Source organism: Larimichthys crocea, chromosome XIV (assembly GCF_000972845.2).
Source record: "Larimichthys crocea isolate SSNF chromosome XIV, L_crocea_2.0, whole genome shotgun sequence".
Taxonomy (NCBI): domain Eukaryota; kingdom Metazoa; phylum Chordata; class Actinopteri; family Sciaenidae; genus Larimichthys; species Larimichthys crocea.
In genome coordinates this window covers 10,944,513-10,970,762 of record NC_040024.1, presented here as the reverse complement: position 1 = coordinate 10,970,762, position 26,250 = coordinate 10,944,513, and the positions used below count along the sequence as shown (strand labels likewise).

Sequence of the window (26,250 nt, the reverse complement as noted above, 5' to 3'; positions counted from 1 at the left end):
CCATCAGGCAAACAGGAAGGAAGGCAGAAGATGTGGGTGACACACGTTAAAAGTTTGGAGATAAATGAAGGAATGATGGGATACAGAGAGAGAGAGAGACAGAGACAGAGAGAGAAGAAAACGTTGAATTATGGTTTTTTTTGTGGTTTTTGAACAAATTTAGCCTCCAATTTCGCCGTCGCTGGATTGTACAACTGCTCAGGCAACAGCGTGATGCCTAATTTTAAAGTCCTACTGACTTGGCAGACTGCTGCCTGACTCGCAGGACATCTGGTTCAACGGGAAACAGAACGAGCTCTAGTTACTTGACCAATCGGGACGCGGGGTTTGAAAAAAAATCTTCTCCGCATACAGAACATGAACCACGAAATCTTTAATGTTCGCTTTTATAGACCTATAGATCTCTAGAAATCTGCAGTCGCTGCTCCAGACGATCAATTTTAGTTGGGCGGATCGATACCTGAAGTATCAACGCAACTGATGTTGCAGTATCAGTACTTTAGATTGCATTCTGGGTACATGAACAGTCTTCTTAGCAGAGTTGTAGTCCACCTAAACCAAGACATGACCAAGACCAGTGTGTATCGAGACTTTGAGGGGTTGAGACCAAGTCAAGACCAAGACCAAGGCAGGGTAAGACAAAGTCAAGACCTAGGCCTACCGCTGCTTTGCAGGTTCACACTTTATGGCTTAGGAAGTCAGATTTGTAGTAGTTAGTAGTATCTCCGCAGCTGTGAAAATCCCAAGTCATCTTTGTCTGAGACAAGACCGAGTAAAACTACGGTCAGAGTGCAACCTTTTTTGAGATCTAGACCCATTTTTGTGACGAATGGGGTCAGCAATTTCTTAAATTGGTCCAGTGTAGGCTACGACGTGTAACCCTTTTGGGCGACTGTCAATAGAGCGTCACACATACAACTTAATATGGTCCTTTAAATGACACAATCAAGTCTGTAATCACACCACCAGAGATACGGCAACTGACCTGAACCTTTATAGATTCAAAACCATGATGCGTATGGAATCAAGGAGGCCAAGCAGGTGCACGACCCACAAGCCAAAAAACCAAAGCTGCTCACTAACATCTCCAAATAAAGAGTCATTTCAACGCAATGTGGGAAATGTTCATGGATTTCACGTGTAGGAAGTGGATTCTTGTTCTTCGATGCATCATAATGTGATCGCGTTTCTTCCGATATCGATGTTGAACGGATGACCATCTCATTGCGTCGAGGACAGTCGATTGACGCTTTCTCAATTCACGTACTTCAACACAAATGTTGCTCTGCCTGATTGCAGTTTGGTGAGGAAGAAGAAGAAGCAGCAGCAACATCATTTTTTGTTAAGCTCGAATTGAGACAACACACACACCCTGCTGTAATTTGTGCGCTACGGCAGGAAGTACACAGCGTACCACACAGATGTGTACTAACAAAAGACAAATTGAGACAGTTCTGGACTTTGTCCTGACAATATCTTTTTCATGACTACTGTGTTTGAACTTTTGTCAGATAAACTACAAACCGCCGACAGACTGAGATTGTTTTTTTTTTTTTTAAAGTGTCTGACAACATTATGGAAAGGATCCCACAGAGGAAAAAGCTGAAAAAAAGCCTCCAGTAATTTGTGATAGTCTTGTATCGAAGAAGCTTTTCCATGTTATATAGTGTGTTTTAGCTTTAGGTAAAAGCTGAGGGACTCGACTGATGAGTCACGTCACGTACATTTACACAGATTTATTGTGTTTTTATGAGCGCAGAGGTCGTGACTTCTATCCGAATTCAACTCATCGGAGCTATTCATGAAAACAGGAAGTGTCCTAAATATTTCACATTCGCCGTAAGGTTAATAAAAGTGATATTTCCTCTAAATCTGGCTTCAGACAGGAGACTGTAAGACGAATGGCTGATTTGGACTTCCTGATCTTTTCCTCCCTCTTTCTTCCCACACTTCCCTTCCTCCCTCTGGTCCTTTCACTTCTCTATTCAACTCTATCGCTCTCTCTCTCTCTAGTTTGTCCCCGAGTTCACCCTCGCTCGGCCGAGGTTTGACCTGCTAATCTTCCCGTATAAACAAGTACAAACACACACACATACATGCTGGCTTCATGTCCACATGTAAACAGGTACACATACACAAACGAAGGCAGTTACATAAAACACAAATATCATCCGGCTGTGAGGTTACGTGAACAAATCTGTCCGTTAATTAGGTACAGACACGTGTGTGTGTGTGTGTGTGTGTGTGTGTGTGCGGTAAATACAAGGTGAAGGCATGTACAGATAACGACAGATACTGTCGCCGTCTGTTTGGAGGAAGTCAGCCTAAAAAGCGCCGTTAACACTCTCACGCACGCAGAGATGACAATGTTCACACGCGCCGATAAGCTGGCGACTGAGCTCCATCAGATTTTCATGTTATCTGACGGCGGGTCACTTTCGTTCATGCTCTCTCTCTCTCTCTCTCTCTTTCTCCCTCTGTTGTTTTTTTATTGGAGATAACGGAAAGCAAAATGTTCCACGTAAGATCTCAGCGACAGGAAAACAGACAGAATAAGGAGGAGAAGGAGAGGAGGAGTTATAAAATAAGAAGAGAAAAAAAGGGGAAGCATGGAAGCGCGAGGGGAGAGGAGGCAAGGAGGTTGAAGAGGGAGGGAGAAGAGAAAAAGAGGAGAAGAAAAAAGATAGAAGAGAGGAAAAGGAGAAACAAGCGAAGGAGGTGATGAGTGATAGATGAGAGATGAGGAGAAGAGGAAGTAAGGAGAGAGAAATGGATACGGGAGGAGAAAAAAAGAGGAAGAGAGGAGGAGAGGAGTGATGAAGCAAGGGAGAGAAATAGAAAGAGGGGAAGAGAGAGGGAGTGAGAGCAGAGGAGGGAAGGAGAGAAAAAGAGGAGAAGTGAGGAGTGAGAGATCAGAGGTGAGGCGAGGAGAAGAGGAAGTAAACACAGAAAGATGAGAAGATGAGAGAAAAGGATGGGAGATGAAGAAGAGGAGAAAAGAGAAGGAGGGAGAAAAATGAAAGAGTAGATGAGAGGAGAAGTAAGAAAGTAAGGGAGGAGAGGAGAGGAAAGGAGATGAGATTAGAGGAGGGAAGGAAAGTAAAAGAGGAGAGGAGAAGGAGGCGCACGGAGAGTTTTGGGTGAACTTGAGGTCAGTAGGTAAGTTTGGTCGGAGGAGCGATGGAGGCAGGAGACGCAGATAAGACTGATGGAAATGGAAAAGAGGAGAAGAAGAAAAGAGAGAGAGAGAGAGAGAGAGAGAGAGAGAGGGCAGTCCAAAAAAAACGAGCCAACACACACACACACACACACACACACACACACACACACACACACACACACACACACACACACACCTGACCCCCGATTCACCCTAAACACACACACACAGAAAACGGCAGGTCTCTCTTCACCTCTCGCTGAACTTCTCTCTCCGTCTCGCTCCCCCTCTCTCACCTCGCCATGACCTCCCCCGCGCTATCGCTCCTGTCTCCTCTCTCACACACACACACGCACACACTTTCAAACACACACACACACACACACACACACACTCTTTCAAACACACACACACAGATTATTGCTTCCTCTTATTCTTCTGGGGGGACGAGCAGAAAAACAAAGTGACGTGTTACCCTCACAGTTCTTGTTTGTTTTCTCTCCTTTCTCCTCCACTAATGGGGTTCGCTCCCTCCCTCCCTCCCTCCCTCCTTCCATCCATCCTTCCTTCCTCCCATCCTCCTCTCTTTTTGTTTCTTCACTTCTTTCTCTCTCCCCTCAGTCTGAAAAGTCAATCAGTCGCTCCCGTTCACCCTCGTTATTTCTTCCCTTTCTCCTCCGCTTCATGCCAACTTGACTCCTTTCCATCTTCCAACCCCTCCTATCTCTCCTTACTGTCCTCATCCGTCCTTCCTCCTTTCCTTCCCTCAGATATGAGAACACCTGCTCTTATACCTTTATCTACTTTGCTGCTTTTCCACCCATCCATCCTTTTCTCCCTATCCTCCATCTCTACCCCTTCTCCTCATGTTCCCTTCCTTTTCCCTCGTCCTCCTTCTTTCCATCTTTTTCTCTTTCTGAACTCCCCTTCTTGTTGCTCTCTTCCTCTTCTCCCTTTCCCCCCCACTTCTTTACCTCCTCTTCCTCCTTTCTTTCTACTCTCCTCATCCTCCCCATGGCAACTTTACTCCATCCTTCCCTCCGTAACCAAACTCTTTGTCCCGATCCTCTTCATCTTTTTTTAAACTTCCCCTTCCTTCTCCTCATTCTTTCCAAGTCGACCTCACTCCATCTTTCCATCCCTCTCTTCTTTCTTTCCTTTTCTACGTCCATCTCTGCTGCCGTCCTCTCCCCCTCAGTGTTTAGCAGACTTGTTAATAGTTATTCCGGCTGTGTGCAAGATTTATTTGTTTGGGACTGTCGGGGAATTGCCCGTGTTCCCATTCCTAGCGGCCAAACGTCGGGGTCACCCAGAATTCATCATGTTTACACCCCGTGCATGCGCACACACACACACAAACACACGCGTTGAGATTATGTAATGTTTCTGCTATGAGGCAAACACTGAACCAAAGATCGTTTCTATTTACAAGAGGGGAGACAATGTTCAAACATGCTCCGTTATCAAACCTCCCCTCCTGACATCCACTCCTCTCTCAGCTCTGAGCCGTCCATCTCCTCTCGAAGAGGTTCAAAGGTCACTAAAAGCAGGGAAAGTGGACTGGACTTTTATCAAGAGAAGCAGCCAACCTGTCCATCTCTGCAGTCCGTCCTTCCTCCATCCATCAATCATCCATCTGTTTATCCAGCGCACTCTCCAGAGATCCTTCTTTACGTTGTCAAGCTGTAGAGGTGACCATTCCTTTATTTTAAACTCAAAAATCCAAAAGCTGTCATAGCAAAGTCAACATTTCTTCTCAAGAGATCACCAAGAACAGAAGAAGAGCTTTGACACTTGTCCGTCGTCAGTCACCCCATCACTAAATCCACATATGAGATCAGAGTTCAAAGGTCGCCACTGACACCTGTCAATCAAGCCTCTCTCTTGCTGTTTTACCTGGACTGTGTTTAAGGAAAGAAGCGTCTCTTTGGTGGAAAATAATAATGGAGCATCTGACAGCTGTCCATCACAGCGCCAATCATCGTCCTTTCAACGAGTTCAGACTTCCCTAAAAGCAGAAGAATTGTTTTTTGTCACCCGTCTGTCATCGCTCAGCTCCTCCCTGCCTTCAATCCATATCTCCTGTTTCTCTTTGGCGATATCTCTCTCCATCTTCGAGGGTTGAAAGGTCACTAAATGGTTTTACTTTTGACCAGACTAAAAGAAATTCTCTAGGACAAAGGTCTAACAGAGAAGAACCAAAAGAAGAAAACAAGAAACCTTCAGAAATGGTTTTTAAACAAGCAGGGCTCAAACATTTATCTGCTGATTATAGTTTGATCGATAAAAGTTTGGAAAAGCTTTTCTGAGAGGCCAGAAAGAAGTCATAAAAACTGCTTGTTTTGTTGACCAACTGTCAAAAACACAAAGATATTCAATTTACTGTCTTTACGACAACGAAAAGAAGCTTGAAAAACTACATATTTCAGACACATTTCCCTTTAAATCAACTTAATTGTTGCGGTGCCACCAAATATGCCAAATCTCGCTGCATGTTGTACCTTCTAGGGCTGCAAATTACAGCTAGTTTCTGTCAGAAACCGACAAAACAGAGAAAAGTTGAACATTTGATGTCCTTTCTTGATAAATTTCAACTAACCGATTATCAGAATTGCCGTTCGGCACTCGTATCTTTAAAAATACTCAACATTTCATGTGAGAAAAAGCCCATCATGATCTTGACTGAAAAGAGGATTTTACACTTAACCCCAAAGTCAGCTCTCGACCTCTGAAAGCAAGAAGTCAAAGGTCAAATTTAGAGGTTATCAGGGCCTGGGCTGTTGTCCACTTCTTACTGAAGCTTTGAGACAAACAGTAACTTTCTCACACTTTCTTATCTTAAGTTTCTATATTCCCACATTTTAACTTTGCACTGTGAAAGGCCCTCTATTAGTTCTTCTAACTCCACAAACTTGTACCCTGCAGCTTGGACAGTATCATTCCATCTTGAACTATGAATGGAATGAAGTAAGCTTGGATGTTATCGCTTCGCAACAGGGAACTAATTTTTCTTTCTTAGCGGAGGGCCAAAAATTAAATTAAAACCAAAAGCTTGTATCTTTGTACATCTGCCTGCAGCCTCGATTCTACGACCGCAGCACACGGCTGCCAGAAACCACAATGCAGCACAACCTCCACCGTGATACTCCATCAATGTACATACTGTACTTTATTAATCCACAGTGGGTCGACTGCTCGTCATGTGCGTGGTAATAAAATACAGCAAAGAAAAGATAAAATCATGATGTTTTATCGTTCCCTGTTGGGAGGTTAGCTTTTGTGTTCTCCCACATCGAGGGGTCAGAGGTCAGATACAGAACGGTACTACTGGAGCTTGCTCAAGGGCACTTCAGCACGATGGATGCCAGATAGGACACAGATACTTTAATCAGTATTTTTGCCTGTAAAAAAAAAGAAAAAGCAACCAGACACAGAGGCCAGGCAGGCTGTCTTCCCTTTCTAGGGGAAAGGACAGAATTACTTGTTCTGTCTTTCACAACTACCCAGGGTCACTTTTGGTTCAACAGCACGAAGGTAAACAATGGTTTTTCCCATTTCATACCCACAGCACAAAACATATGCTGTACAAAACGATCAAGGTACGGTATGGAAAGTGATTAAACAGCTTCATGCTGCAGATTGGTGGAAAAAATAGGTGCAACCCTCTATGAAAATAAAAAGTACATTGCTAACATCAATGAATGCATGAAAACCACCAATATATGACACTGACAATCAACTTAAGGCCCAATAGGGTGCCAGGTGGCACACCGGTCATTTTCTAATTCAAAATAAAAGGTAGTCCTGCGTTTTCGGTAAACCTGTGTGGGCAAACAAGCCACCTGTAATGGCACCTACTACAACCAGTCAATCAAGTGGTCATGCTGTTAATTCTGCATAACTTACCTCACAGCAAACATTCAAAGACTGACAATAAAACCAATTTTAAACCAATGACAAGTGCTGTATGCAAGGTTGCTATGAATAATAGAAGATTACGACTTCTATTACAAAGTGACCTTATTCTGCCACATCATCAATCCGAATCAAGTTTGAGGATTGTATCCAAGTAATGTTATAATACATGTTTATTAACTGTCATTTTTCAAAAGTGTCCCCCCCAGAGTATCCCAGGTGCATGACTTGGGTTCTCCAACTTGAAACGTTAAATAAATCAGATGATCTTTCTCCAAGTAGTGCAAATTTATGTGATGAGGGAAGTGTTGTGTAAAATGGTTGTTTCAACCTTTTTTTTTACTTAAAGATCTTTGTATTAGTAATATTTGTAGTCTTTATATTATTGTATTGATGTAGTTTACCACCAGTAAGGCGATGATAGATGCCAAAAAGCTGGGTTTTGAGATTTTCAAACTAGTGTTTCAAAGGTCACGGGTGACCTTTCACACTCAAACAGAAAAATATGATACACTGGGACTGTATGAGTGTCAATAGTGATAGTTATTAAACCAATGGGGTATATAAATATACAAATACATTATCTTACACATGACGCCAGTTCTATGCAGAGACAAATGAGCTCATTCATGGTATCAGATCGTGAGTTTAGGTATCCGGATATGTAGCAGAAGGGGATAAAGTGAGATTTGTGCATCACTTTTTACTTTCACGACACTGTAAAGTGTTTGTAGACTGAATAAATAAAGTGACTAAAGGATATTTGGGAAGTCTGAACGAGAACACGGCTCCTAAACGACTTATTTACATCGTCACGTCACAGGCATGCTTCTCTGAACTCCATGCTACCTTTACTTACATAACTAACTTATGTTCTCTTTCTTCTGCTTTGTCTCTTGTCTGCTTTCTCCCATCTTTGTCTCACTTACTCCGTCTCTCACCTCCTTCCCTTCCCCGTCCTCCCCCCTCCTCTCTCTCTCTCTCTCTCTCTCCGTCAGCAGTGACAGAGAAGTTGTGCGACCTCTTAAAAAAAGTGACAGGGCTGAAATGGAATGAGCGCGGAGAGAAAAAACAAGAGAGAGAAGAGTGCTGGTGGTTCAACCAGGGGTCTCTGCTGTCAATTAGACACTACACAGATGGAGAGAGGGTGAGTGAGAGACGTAGACGGAGTGAGAGAGAGAACGAGAGGAGGTAAATGAGAAGGAAGAGAGAAAACTCAAAAAGAATGATTGGGGAAATATTACAGGACTGCAGGAGAAAGGGAAAGGAGGGAGCAAAGGAGGTCAGGCGGAGGGTAACTAGATGTTACGGAGGAGGAAGAACGAGTGAGTGAGAATCCGGGAGACGATAAACGAGTGCAGGCTGAAGTCAGAGGGGCCTGCTGGGAGCTGCTCTGTGCGCTGATAAAGCAAATAAAGACAGAATACTCCAAAACAAACAGGGCTAGAAAAACAGCGGCTTTTAGCTCCGCTACTGAGCTCAATTTAGACTCGAGCACTTTTTAAAAAGGTCAATTTGGCTTCGGCCACTTTTTTAAAGTCAATTTAAAGTCCAGACACTTTTTAGGAGGTTAATTCTGGGCCGGGAGTTCACGTCGGGTTCGTCCACTTCCACTAAGCTTTAAAGGACGACTGTTCTGATTCGATTCATCTGCAAGATCGAATCACTTTTTTTTTATATGAATTCAGCTACTAAGTTAATTCTGGTCAGAGTTTCAGAGTTCACGTGAGTTCTGCCACTTTTTAATCGTCAATAAAGACTCAAACACTTGTTTGACCTTCATTGTGAGGAAGGAGAAGACGGTACAAACCATACAAACCAGACCAATTATCTATCGTGTGTGATATCTATCGATGTGGGATCAATAAAGTCTTGTTCATCTTGTCCTAAATTCAAATACGTCACTATCTACCAATGAAACAAGGGAGATAGTGCAGTAATAAAACAGCTTTCATAGAAGTTCCAACTTTTTGTGGGTGATCCAGTTTCATATTAATGTATTTTTGTGTTTTGTTTCTTCTTAGTGGTCCAAAAAAGGTCGAGATCAACAGTTGGAAACCAACTCAAATTCACATTTCAAATACATCTGTGGCCCCCGGACTGATCTCAAAACAATTATTCTTCTGCGGGTAAAATCTAATTTGCAAAAAAACGAGACAAGTGTTTCACAACATTTCACTGCAGCTCGAAATGAAACACATCCCTCACTCTCCTCGACGACCCCCAAAAACAGGAAACATTTGAAAGGTGAGAGCTTTTTTTTTTTAAGGGTCTCAACTTTTTGGTTTGACCATGGAGTGACCGCAAAGTCTCACACAGAAACACACACACACACACACACAGGAAGGGGTGTAGATGCAGGTCATATCGGGGAGACTGACGGAGAGGTCAAGACTGATAACACAGAACAATGACCTGACCCGGTCACCACACGGCCGCTGTATATATGTGTGTGTGTGTGTGTGTGTGTGTGTGTAAAATATGAACTGACTGACAGTCATTATTTAAGATGTGGTCGCTGTGTGTATGTGTGATTAAATGACTCATTACAGTACGTGTGTGTGTGTGTGTGTGTGTCGCGGACTCCTAATCCTGACCACCACTTGACCATCGGTCGGAAGTAGCGAACTGCCGCTCCCCACCCCGTCCAATCAGGTTGCTCAATAGCTCTGTCGCTGTGACCACTGGCTGACCCGTTGCCATGCCGATAAGGCCGGCCACAGACAGGACAGGAAGTTGAGACGGGGGCCGAGGAACACACACACACACACACACAAACACACACACACACACACACACACACACACACACACACACAAACACTGACCTCTCCCACACAAACAGCTTGAACTCATAAATCTGCAGATATGGACGCAGCAACTATTTTTCTGCCGTTATCTTGAACGCAGCAGGATCATTGACCGCTTTATTAGCCTCTGTGTGTGTGTGTGTGTGTGTGCTTTATTATATATATATATATATATTTAGAGGGAAATGGAGAGACAGGTGTGTATATGTTGCAGACAAACAGCATTTGGGGAAGAGTGTGTGGTCAGATAAGGGTGTTTTAGGGGGTCTGACGGTGAGTTCTCACCCCTCCCTGGCACCAGTACTTATCCCACTGACCTCATGTTGCACCCATTTTCAGTTGTGTGTGTGTGTGTTTAAAGCCTCTATTTGTGCTTAGTGTGTTTGACAGAGGCATCAGCCTCCGCGACGCCTCGTAATCGCACTTTAAGGGGAAGAGGGAGAAGGTAGGAAGAGAGAGAAAGCGGAGGAAGAGGAGAGCCAGAGGAGAAGACAGGAGAGGCGGCGGCCGGAGAGAGGTGAAGTGAAATCTGCTAAAACCAGAGAAAAAAACAAAAACAAAAAGGAGGTCCAGTCCACGAAAAATCTGCCAAGATCAGACTAAAAATAATAAATAACAAAACTCTGGATAGTTTTAAAAATAGCTCGCAAGGCAGCCGCTCTGTATTTTAACTCTTTGTTCGCTTGAGAGAAACAACTTCACACTACAGGTCGTCACAAACCGTCTCTGGCAGCCGTTTGTTGCTGAGGCAAGACGTATACAGTGAGTTTATTTCATGAGAATTCATCCAATACGAGCTGGGACGTAAAACACGCTACAAGAGCCGGGAGAGTGAACCACAAGAGTAAAAAAAAGTTCTGTAAAGACAAAGGAAGGGGCTGCTCGCTATGGTTACCAGAATTTTTACATTTTTCTAATATTACGGTGACGGTATATATCAGTACTGAATGATTTTAGGTTTAAAGTTGGCGTTGTATTCTATATTTTACAAGTTTCTACCATCAAAAGAAACCGTGTTTTGCCGTATAATTGTGTTAGGAGAAAGCACGATATTTAGAAGTCTTCTAATGTTAGTTGAAAGTTGCCGACCTCTAACAAACCCTGTTTGATCTGAGGAAATTATGCCTGGTAGATAAGGGTCCAAACGACGTGCTAGCACTTTAACATCTGAATTTAATAAACTTATAGGTCTCCAGCTGCTGCATTCATCTAAGATCTTGTCTTTTTTGGGAATAAGTAAGATTGAGATTGCCCACCGGAAATCCATCCGGCCCTGTGGCTTTGTTATTTTGCATTAATTTAAAAGGCATGAAATTAATTCTTCCATCTGTATAGGCAACTCTTCTTTAACGTGAGGATCTATGACAGGTATGTCAATGCTATCCAAGAAGTTATCCATTGCGATCTTATTTGCAGGGGGTTCAGATTTATACAGGTTGGAATAAAAGTAAGCGAAGGTGGCATTTATTTCAGCTGGGTTGGTAGTTAGGGCGCGAGAGGAGTCGTAAGTTTGCGATATAAAATTGAAGGCTGATTGGCGCTTGAGGGTGAGGAGACAAATTAAGACGTGTCCCTTTAGTCTGTCTTAAAGGGTACTCTGCTTTATTGGTAGAGAGAATGTCATATTCAGACTGTAATTTGACCCTTTGACATACAATTGGACTGGGAGAGCTTGAATATTCTTTATCTATGCTGAGGTTTCGCCGTATAATTGACTGTATGTATGCCGCATACAATAAAGGTTCTGCCATGAAATATGACGGTGTTTAACTGTACGATTAACAGTCTGTTATTTAAAATATTACTTTACTATAAAAACGTTTTTTCACTGTCACGTTTTTCCACCGGGCGTTTTTTTACAGTGCAGGTTGTATTATTATTTTTGAGCGTTGCTCCTCTTTGGGAGGAAGACAAAACAACATTTGTGAGACACAAATATGATGGAAAGGTTAATGCGTGTTTTATGTGTTTATGTGAACATCCTGTGCTGCCGTGAATTATGTGTGTAAGCGCTGAAAAACATCGCCTCTGTCGTGTTTGGATCTTGATTTTAGGCGAGGTGATTTATCACATCACGGAGGAACAGGACAATGTTTTTTTTTTAGAAAAATAAAAGTCAGCGAATGCAGCTTTAACTTTGTGGAAAGCAACACAGGAAACACAAGGAGGGAGAAATCGGCGGATGTGGCACAGTAAGAGTCCTTGGCCAGATCTGAACCCGGGACGTCAGGGTTGCATGGTTACATGGTGCGTCTCTCAGACTGCTCGGCCACCGGGACGCCTCACGCACCAACATTTCTATGAGCGCTTGTGGAGGACGGACAAAGGCAAAAGTTTTAAAGCGGTTTCGCGTTCCTACGCCCCGAAAAACTAAAAGAAAATGTGTTGCTGTCGCGAAACTGTTTGCATCCATGTTTATGTGTGTGTCCACACGTTGTTTGTGTCTCCCACCCCCGCTCTTCCAATAGATCGGCGGGCGAGCATTTAGATGTCCGTCTGCTGCTCATCCTCCCTTCGCCCCTCTTTTCTTCTCCGCTCATCCCGCTCTTTCACCCCTCTCCACTCCTCTATTCATCCCCCCTTCTGTGAGCGGTCAAACGGATGAAGGGAAGTGTCAGCCTCCCGAGGAGAGAGAGGGAGAGAGACGGACGGAGAGACACGGGGAGAGAGGGAGACCACCCTGTACGTCCATTTCACCCGCCGTATCACTTTCACCTGACTGCACGCTTTCACTCGCGATCCCTCGCTTTTCGCTCCGCTCCGTCAACACTTTCACGCATTCATGTCTTGTTTTTCGCACTCGGCGAGTTCAGAATCTGGACAAGACGCTTTCTCCTTCTCCTGTCATCTTCCTTTAGATTCACTCCGGTCTTTCATATTAACTTTCTCCTTCATTTGCGCCTTTCTCTTCAGATTCTCGGGCCCCATCTCCGCCTTTTTTTTTGTATTTATTTGCTCTCTGTTCACCCTCTCACTCGACCTCTCCCTCTTTCTTCATCTGTCTGACGTCTGGCGAGGAGCTACAAGTTAAAAGGTCAAACCCGTCGCCTGCCGTTCAACCCTCGTCTGAGTACAGTTCATCCCGGCTCTTGTCAGCAGTCCCTTCGCTGAACCCGACCTGTCACAAACAGTCCAACAAACACACCCACATGCTGTAGCTGTCCCAGCGTGACCACAGTCTTTAGGAATGTGACGGTAGCAGATTTTTCTGTCTCCTTCCATCCCTCTGACCTCGTCTATCTCTTCCTGTCCTCATCCTCACCTCTGTCTGCCCTCCTCCTAACCCGTCGCTTTCTTTTTCTCCTCCCCACAGCACTTCCATCCTGCGCAGAGAGAGTCGCCTCCCTCGTCTCCGCGCACGGGTGTAGATTTCAGGTCAACTTGGCTGAAGATAACAACAAAAAAAATAATAACGCTGACATATGACGGGATTTGCAGAAGATTAAACTCCATTTATTCTCATTTCAAGACGGAGACAAAACCTTGGCACGTATGCAAGCCTGCAGGAGCGTCATACTGCTAACTTCACGTCGTCAGGTACTAACCTTAAATCGCCTGCTACGACAATAAAGTTTGCGAGACAATATGATTTTGAGGGATTATTTCCTGGAAGAGTGTATCGTCTCTTTCAGTGGGAGTCGAGCAGACCGAGGGGAAGCGAGGCGCGCTAAGTGACATGTACACTCAAGTCGGGAACAATGAAGCAACAAACAAACTCTGACAGAATCAAGTGAAGGCTTCCTGTTTGGCTGATGGATGACTTTCCCCCCGTACATGTTGTTTTTCATACTGTACAAGTATAAAAAAAAAGAAAGAAGTGTTGTACACCTGTTGCTCAGTTTGAATGTAAGCAGATGGTTTTCTACTAGGGGCTTTCCTTGGCTACGAATGACGCTTTGACCTTATTTAACGTCTTGGCCGGATCCGATATCAAAAAAGCAAAGTGGAAATTCATCCAAGAAGCATTAAAGACAGATTGAAATCCAATTGTTCAAACGTCGCTGCTCTGTGGAAGTAGCCACCGTTACCTCCACTTTCTTTCACTTCAAAAGATTTCAACACATTTTGGCGACAAATGCTGTCGATCCCTGATAAACCGCTGAATGCAGTAAAAGGTGTCTCTGTCATTCGTACGTCTGTTCTCACACTATGTAACTTTGAGCTCCGGGTACGATCACACAGTACCGACTATTTCACTGATTCTGGTGAAACTGGATCATATTTTATGGAGAAAATGTTTTCTGGTTTTCCCTCTGATGTCCTCCGGCTGCTCCGCCTCAAACTCTCTGTGATTTACAGAGTTTATGATGGACAGTGAACAACTGTAGCTGCCGTTAGCTCAAGAAGAAGAAAGAAGGAGAAGGAGAAGGAGAAGAAGGAGAAGAAGAAGGAGGAGAAGAAAGAGAAGGAGAAGAAAGAGAAGGAGAAGGAGAAGAAGAAAGAGAAGAAGAAGGAGAAGAAGAAGGAGAAGAAGAAGGAGAAGAAAGAGAAGGAGAAGGAGAAGAAAGAGAAGGAGAAGGAGAAGAAGAAAGAGAAGAAGAAGGAGAAGAAGAAGGAGAAGAAAGAGAAGGAGAAGGAGAAGAAAGAGAAGGAGAAGGAGAAGAAGGAGAAGGAGAAGGAGAAGAAGTTGTTTTTAGACCCGGGGCGTGGGTGATCGTGGAGAGTGTCGTGCCAGAACAGGAGCTGCGCGAGTGGGCAATATAACCAGGCTCAGCAGCCTCTACAGGTATAATGGCAGAGGCAAAAACACAGAAGCTGACTGAGGAAACGAGGAAGAGAAAATGACAAAGTGAGCAACAAGAAGAGTAAATGTGGGACTGGCTTTTAGTGGTTGGTGAAATAAAAGGCTGAAAGACAGACGCCGAGCTGGGCTGACTGCTGCTGGACTAGTCAGTAATATTAGCTGGCTGCTACGTCTCTGATGTTTGGCTGTTAGAAAACTTGTTGACTCACTAGTTTTTGATCATAAGTCATGTAATCATAGCAGATACACTCTTACACTCTGAAACTGGGGGCGCTACATCGCAAAAATAACATTTTCTACGCTGTGTTGCTTTAAGGTAACATGTATATTAGTGACATGCCAAAATGTTGATTCATAGAATTAAGACTGAGGAGTTGGAGTTATGAGTGCGTGGCTCTGTCCTCCTTACTTTGATAGCTATAAATGTAACGGTTGGAAAAATCATTAAGCCAGACGTTTTATACGTATTGTTACAATTACTCTGTGTTTTCCCTAAAATATGGCTCTATACCTTCCACCGCTGCTTCTCTTTTTTCCGACCGTCTTTTCTCCCTCCCTCTCGCTGCCTCGTTAGTCTGGGTTACGAGGAGGTGAGATGGAGGTTTCCTCTCCCACTGGGCCTCATCTCATCCCTTAGCCTGTCCATTACCTCCACACACACACATATATATATGGACAGGGAGAGAATCTGCTATCCTGTCACTGGATAATCGCTACTGGCTACGCTGGTCAATCTGCGCACACACACACCAGAGTCAGGATAAGGGGTGCAGCTGTCATGCTGTGACATGTTGCTTTTGGAGAGCGAGAGGGAAGCCTCGTGAGGTAATGGTTGGGACACACACAGACGTCAGGCCTCAAAATGTGTGTGTGTGTGTGCGCTACAAAGGAAACCGAGTAGTTTGACCACTGAAATCCAGTTACTGTTGGAAAGTGAGTGAAAGGTAGATGTAGAGATAGATCGAGAGAAGAGGAGAGATGAAAAGAAGAGGAGGAGAGGATACGATCAAGGAGAGGATACGGTGAAGTTGAGAGGAATTGCAGAGAGGATATAAAGAGAGGAGGAAATTGAAGAGGGGAGAGGAGAAGAGAGGAGAGAAGAGAAGAAGGAGATAGAAGAGAGGAGGAGAAAACTGAAGACAGCAAAGAAGGAGGCTGAGGGGGGGAGAGACAGAGACAGGAATGAACTAAAGATGAGAGAGATTAAGAGAGGAGAGGAGGAAATTGAAGAGAGGAGAGTTGAAGAGATGAGATGAGATAAGATGAAAAGAGGAAAGGAAAGGAGATGAAAGAGGAGAGGAGAGATTTAGTGAAATATTTTGGGGGGGAAAAGGCAGAGAAGAGAAGATTACATGGAGGAAAGATGGAGAGAGAGGAAGAAATCAAGGCGAGGCGAGGACGCAACTTGGAGAGGTGAAGAGGGGAGGAAAGAAAGAAAAAAGAGAGGAGAGGTGTAGAGAAATCTGTTGAGGGGAGAAAGAAAAGAGTTAAAGTGAAATAAGGCGAACGACTTTCGAGAAACTAAAAAGACGTAAGACGGAGAAGAGAGAGAGGGCGGAGGAGGGGAAGAGAGATGACATGATGAATGGATGGAATCTGACTGTTTGTGGTCAACCAAAGGAATGAACCCGGGACCAATCAATGACAAAAGACACACACACACACACACACACACACACACACACACACACACTGGGCTGAAGGTGGAAGAATGGCTGGCGTACGAGCGAGCAGAGAAGTGGATGAGTGGAACTCTACTGTTGCAAGCGTTTTTCTGGGGGGGCGCCACACCGCAACACACACACACACACACACACACCAACCAACACACCAACACACAAGGGCCAGCCAAAGGTTTGAAGTAACCACAGACTTCTGAATGTTCTAAATATAGGAGGATTGATAGGATCTGTGGAGAAGGGCAGCCTGGGGAGCACGCAGACACACACTAACGCAATCAGCCTCCTACGCTCACCAAATTATTTAGCAATTGCAGAGAACAGGAGAAAGCTGCTGACAGCTCAGATAAGCTTGTTACAGTGAATCAGCCTTTTTTTCTAGACGGTCTGGAGTGGTTGGTCATAAAAACAGTGAATAATCCGAGCCGTGCGTCGCTGCCTTTTTAGCCTGAAGCAGCGGGAAGAACGTGCAGAAAGTGCAGAGTAATAACAGGTTCAATGACTCCTGGGTATGGGTGGATTTAATTGCAGCGTCGTAGCGCTCAAGACCTACAACACTTGGTCTTGTCTCAGAGGTTGACCACATTTTTTCTCTCGCCTTGTCTCGGTCTCAGACAAAGAGGCAGCGCTGAATTCAAGACCACCTAAATCGAGACCGAGACATGGCTAAGACCAAAGTGTATCGAGACTTGAGACAAGACAAACACCATGTAGGGTTGAGACCAGGTCAAGACCAAGACCAGACAGTATATAGCCTGCTTAGGTAGCTTATATGTACTTAATATTCTCCTGCATACTTACCTATAGCAACATACTGCTGTGTTTTCAGCAATTTAGTGAGTACAGTTGTGATCTTGATCAGTCTTGAAACGAAATCCTGAATTTTCTGTGCAGTGTTGTAGTAATCAGTCATGGTCTTGGTCTTGAGACCGGTCCCAGGAACACTTTTTGAAGGTCTCTGCCTTGAGTAAAAATGAGGTTGATTCCAAGATGAGGCAAAGAGGCAATGCTGTAGTCAAGACCACCTAAAGTGAGAGCAAGTCATCACTAAGACCAAAGTGTATCGAGACTGAGACAAGATTTGGAGCGGTTGAGACCAAGACCAGTGGTCTACTTTTCCAATTTTTATTTCTTTAGTGACGTCCCTACACTCGATCTTGGTCTGAAGACCATGTTTTGAAGGTCTTGGCCTCATCTTGCTGAAGATGTTAACTTGGGATTTTATAGATTTTACAGACTGAGGAAGAACGATTGGTGCTTCAACTGAATAAAAATCAGTTACTCAGGGCCCTATTTCTGTGAGAATGCAAGTGAAAACTACAAAAAATTCTTGGTGTGAAATAAATAAACTGTGAACTCCAACAGCTCTGTGATGTTGGGGGATCAAATCTGTCGCAAAATTGCAGATACTGACTGGATCTAGACAGTTAAAAGGTTTCGATTTCATGAAGTTGGACACAGGACACACATGTAGTCATTCTGATACAACTTTTTCAGGAGATTTGACAATCCCTGACAATGAGTTTGGCCGTTTGTTTGACTGTGTTGCCGTTTAGGATCAAAATAATTCCTTTCCCAACATGAAAAAAATTGAAGATATGAAACACAAAGACTAGCTAAGCAATATTAAGGCTGAACAACCAATAATGTAACTTCCAGTATAGTATAACCAGGTCTGAAGTCTGGAAAGTTACAAAATCAGGACTAAATTTGTGAAAATTAAATTTAATAGCTACTTACACATAAAAAATGTGGACAATCATAGCACAGTTTTAAGGAAATATACAATATAAAGTATTACAATGTGACAGCAGTAATCCGAAACATTTTTTTTATTAATTTGCAGATTGATGAACAGTCTAGACTTCATGGTACTGGTACAGAATTGGGACACTACTGCTACAATATGTTTATCTCATGCAATAGGAACTTGAGAACTTTCCCATCTGTTAAAGCGAGGAAGGGCTGTGTTGTTTTTCTGTCCAAATGGAAAGAACTTTAGACTCTGCTGAAGGAGAGACGGTATGATATTCAAAGCTGGGTATGGAACCTAAATACTTTGTGGGTAGTGACTGGTATGCAGCACTGAGCGCTGAAACCTGTCAAAGGACAAATTCTTGGTCTCATTTCTTGACTCTCTGATCAGATATTTCCTTTTTTTAAATGAGAATGTTTGCTAATTTAACGATGTACAGATTTCAGGTGAGGAATATTTTGTTTTCAAGTCTTGGTGCTGGCATCAGTTTTGTACTTTTCTACTGATATTCCAGTATTTTTGTGCAATTATGAGCCTGAAACATGAACACAACATGTAAATGTTACTAACATCACAGCTCTCGACCCTTTGCATGCTGCGTTTTCGGAGACAAACCGTGTCTTCATCTCACCCTGCGCACGCTGTGTGTGTCCATCCAAGTATCTAAGAGTGCGTGAATGTGTGTGTGTGTGTGTCCTCGGGGAACTCCTGTCTCGGCCCTGTCCCAGGACCCCGGAAACTTCCAGAACACCGGGACCCGACCACACAACAAACAGCCCCGTCAGCGTGATTTATCGACCATTCACCACCGGGTCACAACACACACAAAAAAAAGAGACACACAAACAGACACACACACACACACTCCAAAAGCATCACATATGAGCGTATATATATATGAAAGCGCGCATGTCGACGCTCGACGATGAAAAATTTACCTGAAAGAATGCGGATCAACGCGACACAAAAAAAGACGCGCTCGGGCAGATGTGTACGCACAGAAGATGAAATTACGTATAAAAGCGTGTATGTGACGGGGCGGGGGGGTTGGAGGAATTTCTTTTGATACGATAAGAATGGTCGCGAAAAACAATGAGAACCGACGGAGAAAGAAATAAAAGAGCGAAAGGAACTCCCCAAAAAGGAGCGATGGAGTCAACTGATTCTGATCAGCAAAAGGAGGAAAGGGGAAGAGGGGGGAGGGAAGAGGAGGAGGAGGAGGAGGAGATGGAGGCGAGAAAAGAGGCGATGGAAACGGGAGGAAGAGGAGGATGAAGCGGGGCAGTGGGAGCACAAGGAGGGAAAAGAGTGAAGGAGAGAGGAAGAGGAGGAGGTGGAGGAGGAGGGGGGGGATGAAGTAAACATCGATGCCGGATGAATGCAATTTTTTTCTTTTCTCCTTCTCCCCATCTTCCCCCCTTTCCTTCTCCTCCTCCGAGCGAGAGAACAAGAGGCACTGCATCATCCCGACAGGCGGAGAAAGAGAAGAGAGGGAGAGAGAAAGAGGGATTGTGACGGAGGGATAAAGGGCTATCCGTCTCTGTCTGTCACCTCATTCATCGTCCCCTGCTCCGTCCTGCCGGCCCATCCGTCATCCGCTGTCACACACACACACACACACAAAAATAGAGACACACACTTTTTCCACCACTTTCACACACTCAACAACAACTACGACAAACACACACACACACACACAAGCATCAAAGACGGGCAGGCGGACACACAACTTTTGACTCGCTCTCCGCCCTGTTTCACACATTCACTGCGATGACACACAAACGGACACACACACACACTTTATGCTCACACACACACACTTTCTACCCACTTTCACAGCAACGATGACAAACACACACACTGCAGCCAGAAAGCCTCGCAAACTTTCGCTTGGGCTCTCCGCCCTGTTTCACACATTCACAACGATCACACACACACACTCTGCTTAGTTTCACACATTCAACGACGATGATGGACACACTAACACACACCAAAGTCTCTCTCAAGGAAGAATACGCTCGAAAAAACGACGACGGCAAACACAAGTTCGCTCACACGCGCTTTCACGCACGTACGCACTTGCCTGCCAAACGCTTTTTTCGCAAAAAGTCGAAACACGGCGCTTGCACGCACGCACACACACACTCACGCACGCACACACACACACACACACACACACACACTCCGCCCCGACATCCTGAATTCTCCAGAACACAGCGGAGACGTCCAGTTCTGTCCCTCCTCCGGCTGGTTCTGCTTGGGTTTTTTTCCCAGGACCCCGAAAAACAAGACGCCCTCCAGCGCACAGTCGGGCCCACTTCCTGCACTCAACTGTTTCTCAATATCAGGTCCGAGGACCCAGGTCGCACCCTCTCCTTTGCCACTATAACTTGTAAAGTGATGCTGAACTGGTGTGGACATTAACAGCAACATTTCTCTAAAACACTTAACATGGGGGCTGAGGACTTTCTCTGAGCTTTTGTTGGTGGAACGATTAGAACTGCAGAAACGACCCAGTCTTTAGAGCGTTGACATATAGAAGTCCATTTTTAATGTTTGAACCTCCCTTCTGTGTAACAAAGTTTGTTTCACTATAAAGGAGAACGAGGGGGAGCATTGTTTTAGGTAAGGCGTGTCCTTAAAGTAAGAAGGCGTATGTTCGACAACGGCCATTCAAGCAGCTACTCTGTATTTATACAGATGATTGGTAGGCGCCGAGATCTCGGAGGCGTCGCAAGACTGTCACCGGTTCAATGATGGAGTGTTCGTTGTTGATTAAAAGTGTTCAACTTGTCAAAGCAGTGGTTTTGTATCAGTATAATGCGACTTTGCATTTATAAATCCCAAGACGATTGGTAGGATCCGAGATCTCTGATCGTCTGGTATTGCGCGACTATCCCTTGTTCAACAATGAAGGATGAGTGACAAGTTAAAACTCTCATAACTCAACAACAACAAACTCATTTGAGATGATGGTTCTGCTCTATTAGCGTCTTTAAGGACTATTTGACCTGAGTTACAAAGAAATTCACTACATCTCTAGAGAATGGGGGGTAGAGCACTGTTTCAGGTAAGGTGTGTCCTTGAAGTAAAGGGTTGAACATTCGACGGCAACCACTCAAGAAACTACTTTGCATTTATAAATCCCCAACGATTGGTAGGCGCTGAGATCTCGGATCATCTGGTATTGCGAGAAAATCTGTTCAACGATGGAGGACGAGTGTTTGACAAGTTAAAAACTCAACTACAAAAACGGTTCTGCTCTATTAGCATCTTTAAGCTTGGTTGTGTCGCTTGAATCAGCCACAAGTTTTTGGTTGCGACTTTAATAGAGCAAATGAACATCTGTAGATGTTTCTGCCTGCTAATAGAACATATTTAACTACAAATATCATCCCACAAAGAGGTTGTTTGGTTTACCCTGCAGAGGGACAGAAGCTAAAGGGTTCATTTCACCAATGTGGGTACAGGTATGAAGAACTGGAACATCGTTTTTTAGAGAAATTTGCGTCTTGATCAGTTGGAGCTTTCTCATCAAACTTTTGCAGACAGCAAATGTGCTACCTAAACATATAAAATCATGACCTCTGTTTTGTGTTGTTTACCTTCAAAGTTCATCTACTGATATCTTTTGTAAACTCTCTGCTCAGCTTTGAAGCTGGCAGATAAACGTGCGATTTCTTAACGGACATTTCTTGCATCGTTTGGGGGGCAGCAAAGACAATAGGAAAGACAACCACAGAGACAGTTTGGGGGCCAGAAATAAATAAAAGAAAGAAAAAGCAAATTTTGTGGGAATGTTTCAAAAGATGTGACAGACAGAGGAGATATAAAAAAAACAAACAAAAAGAAGTCGGCAAACAAGAATGAGGCGGACGTGAGATCGAGTCGGGGATTGTTGAAGAATAGAAATTAAAAAAAAGTAGAGGGTAAGAAATATAACAAATGCATTGGAGGAGGAGGACTGGAGGGGGTGTGTGAGGGAGGATGGGAGGAAGGATGAAAAGGACGAGGGGGGGAGGAGGCGGTAGAAAAAAGATAGTAGAGAGAAGAAGAAGAGGAAGAAAAAAAAAGAAACAGAGAAAGAGAAAACGAAGGAGAGAGGACCACGAGGGAGACAAAGACCTACTTGTCTCAAGTCACTGAAGGCCAGAAGCAACGTGTCACCCTGGAAGCCTGCGACCGGGCCGGCTCTGGCAAAACCTGTGGGAAAATACAAACCCGCCCCCCCCAGTCCACCCCCGGAGAGAGGGAAGAGAGGAGGAGGAGGAAAAAAAAGAGGGTGAAAAACGGAATAATAAAAGACCTGGTCGGATTCGCTATGCATCGGGATAGATTGGCAGACAAATGACAGCCTGGGGAGGAGGAGGAGGAGGTGGAGGAGGTGGTGGGAGGAGGGATGGGAAGGGGAGGGCAGGGTGTTAGAGTCATGTCGCCGGGTCTTGTTGAGAAAAGAGAAAAAGAGTGTGTGTGTGTGTGTGTGTGTGTGTGAAAGAAGTGAAGGTTTTGTAGTGTGTTTGGACGTAGGTTGTGTTGAATGTGTGTGAGATTTTCGAGCGTTTGTCCCGACGGATGTGTGTGTGTTTATTCGTCGATTGTGCGCGGCTTCGCCTGCGTGTTCGAGAACAGTCGATGAACTGTTGGATTTTGAACTCGGGGTGACACCTGTGTGTGTGTGTGTGTGCGAGTGTGTCCAAGTGTGTGTGTGTCGGGGTCGTACAGAGTGTGAGCTGGGGTCTTGGCGTCAGTTGGCCCCCGTAAACAAGCCGACTGGTATTCCGAGCGAGGGAACGAGAGAAAGGAGGAGTGCCGCGGAGAAAGAGAGAGAGAGCAAGCCTGTAGCTAATCTCTTTCACCTCAGGACACACACACACATACAAACACACACAGAAACACAAGGCCATACACACCACAGCACTGATTACACGCCTGCCATCTTCAGTGACCCCCATGAGACACACACACACACACTCAGGGTTCAGCTCATGAACTCGGCTAAGCTAACTAACTTCTATTTGGTTTTCCAAACCAAAACTCAATATTCGACCTGCTAAACTTTCTTTATCTCCATTTCAACTATTTTCTACCAACTTCAAGTCATTCACCTTACAGGCCGTCACAGACCGTGCTGTAGTACTCGAGATCGGTCACTTTTTGAAGGTCTCATCTCAGAATCGACTGGATTTCGTCTCGGACAAAGAGTCCTGGTCAAGACCACAGCTGCGGGGATATCACCAATGATTCCTCTTATTCACTTGATAATGTCTAGGTTTCGTTTTTTACTTTCCGGCGTGCCGACGTTGGCGCACCGATGAGGAGAGTAAAAGGTCAAAAAGTTGTTCCACAGTCTGTAGTTATAGAGCCAACACAGAAAACTAAAGAGAGGACCACGAGCGAACAAAGTTCTTCCAACAAATCAAACTCGTATTTTATAAAGCAGAAAAGTAGTCTCAGTTTAAGCTGGTCTTGACTACAACACTGCCGATTGACCTCTACAAATATTAACCCATACAAGCATTCTCTGATCTGTCACAGGTTTTGGCTTGTTTCAGATAAGGTTCGAGAAAAACAAAGCTGACTGTTGGAAGAAAAGTCCAACCATCCACCAAATCTTCCCCGTAGGAGGTTTCGCAACCCCTAAAAGCAATAAAATTCTACTTCAGGCTTCACCTATATTTCTTTTTCATTGCTACTTTAACATTTCATGGCTCTCGCCTCAACTTTCTGTTGTTTAAAGAATATTCTAGCGGGGGCGTCCTGATAGTCCACCTGGTAGAGCATGCGCCCCATGTACAAAGACAGGATCAGGCTGCTCGCTCGCTCTCATTCACTGTCCAAGTCTGTCGACCACCGATTGCTCCCTCTCTCTCAAAACCATCGGACACAAACCAAATTAAACTTCTTCGTGTCACTAGTTTGTGGCGTAAATTGCGAGTCAGAGTCAGATTTAGAAGCTGGGTACATGAAATAAAAAAAAGCCAGAGCACAACAGGTAGAGTTTCAGAGTTTACTCCATGAATCCAGCTGAGACATTTCAGGCCGACTGTGGAGGGTCGACCGGTCTGATCGTCTGATTGGTGGCTGCAGCATCACGTCAGGTTTCAAGAGTTGGATTTTCTGGCGGACACCCCTGCGATCAAAACGTACTACCCAACACTCGAATGAATGGAACAACCTGCGTCCTCGCCACAGAGCTGGTACCCGTCCCGTACAGCAACCCAGGTTCGACTCCAGCCTCCAACCCCGCTCGTTTTCTCTTGACCTCTTCACTACACTGTTTTCCATTTTTATATTTCTCATACACTCTGCTCCGTCTTTTCCTTACCTCTTCATCATCTTCTCTTCTCTCTCACTTTCATCACCGTACCTCCCTCCCGGAGTCGGCTTCTCCTCCTGCTCTGCCCTCTTCCTCTCCATCTTTTTTCACTTGATAGTGTTCATTTCATCTGCACCTCCCTTTTCTTTTCTTTTTTTTATCATCTGTCACAATCCTGAAATTCCTCCTTTTATTTAATCTCTAATTCCTTCTCCTTGTGCTCTCTCCCTCACTTCCTCCTCCTTTCAGACTCGGCGTTAATTTCCCTTTAATCGCTCCTCTCATCCATATCATTTTTTTTATTTCTCCCCTCTTTCATTTAATCCCATTTTCTCTGCCCTCTTGCTCCTCGGCTTCTTTCATCCCTTTCTGCTCCATCCTTCTTTTTTCATTTAATCCCTTCTCAGTTCTTTCATCACCCTCCAAGGGCGTATTTTACTTCTGGTTCATTTTTAATCTCTGCTTTGTCTTTTATCAAACTCTTTTCTGCTTTATTGTGTTGCCCCCTCTCTTTCTTTTTAACATTGTGGACTTACTCTGTTCATTCCTCCCTCCTGTTTGGACCCTTTTTTCCTCTCGTACTCAGTCTGTCCATCCATTTTTCATCCGTACAAACACTACACTCATCCATGAACCCATTGCACTTTGACTATTTATCATCTTTTGCTCTCTCCTCTCTCCTTTATACTAATCTCTCCACCCTCCTTTCACCCCATTCCACAAATCCCTTGTTCCTCTTCCTCTCTCTTCTTTCTCTCCTTCTATCTTTTATTCATCCTTTCCCCTTTTAAATTCCTCTTTCCCACCTCCGCCCTCCTTGCTCCGTCTTGTGGTTTCCCCTCTCCGTCTGTCCCTTTTGAATTCCTCACATCCCTCAAATTTTTCGCCTCTTCTGCTTCTTTTCCTCCTCGTTTCATCCATCCCTCTCCTGTACCCTCATCCCCCCCTTTTTTTTCTCCTTTTGAGCCCTCCATCTGCCCTGAATAACTAACTCTGTAACCTCCTAACCCCTCTGCAGCGCTGCACGCATGTCACCGCACATCACGTCACGGGCACACATCAACGCTGCGCAGTGTGTGACCCGCGCTGCGACTCTAAGAACCTTGATCATGTAAAAAAAAAAGAAAAAGAAAAGACGAGCCAACAACGCTTTGCTGCTCATTCATTCCTCCGCCTCTCTATAAGTCTCAGCGATAGAGGGATGGGTGGAGGAGAGGAGGAAGAAGAAAGAGCAGGGAGGATAGGACGCGAAGGGAGGAGAGAAGGAAGAAAAGAAGGGCGAGGAAAAGAAGAAAATGGAAGACGAGAGATGAGATGAAAAAGTGTTTCAGAGGCTATCGGAGATGCTCTCCTCTCAGTGTAACCGGTTGATCCATAGCGCCCCCTGTGCTTTCAAATGCAAACTGCACACATGACGAGTTTATTTTGAAAGCTGATGAATGTTCACGCAAGTGTGTTTGTGTGTGTGTGTGTGGAGATGCTGGGATGAAGAGAAGAGAAGAGAAGGGCAAGGGTTACAGTAAATGGAACAACGTTGGGGCTGACGAGAAGGACAAAGGGAGGGGAGGGAAGGATTTCAAAACTCGAATGTCGACACTCACTCTCGCACTCCTTGACGTCGGTGTAGAGCTGGTGCAGAGCTCCCATGGAGATCTGTCTGACCTCGGGGTCGAGCAGGAGCTGCATCAGGGAGGTGGAGATGTGTTTACAGGCCGACATGCAGGCCGTCTGGGCCACTTTACCCTGATAGAGAGAGACAGAGAGAGAGAGAGAGACAGGTGAGATCTTCTGTCAAACAGTGTGGAGGGGACTGTGACTTTTTCCCGGGACACAGAGTTTCCTTAAAGTTGGAGTGTTTAGAACAAAAACTT

The 26,250-nt window shown here is 44.6% G+C and overlaps 1 protein-coding gene across 1 annotated transcript in view; it reads right to left on the bottom strand.

The window, feature by feature from the left end:
* exoc6b (exocyst complex component 6B) overlaps positions 1–26,250 on the bottom strand; it is a 110,746-nt gene that overhangs the window by 6,258 nt on the left and 78,238 nt on the right. Inside the window, exons 19-20 of the mRNA XM_027287710.1 lie at positions 25,981–26,122; positions 22,193–22,266 (exon numbers count right to left, since the gene is read on the bottom strand). Coding sequence (XP_027143511.1) covers positions 22,193–22,266; positions 25,981–26,122 — 216 coding nt within the window. The remainder of the gene's footprint in view (positions 1–22,192; positions 22,267–25,980; positions 26,123–26,250) is intronic.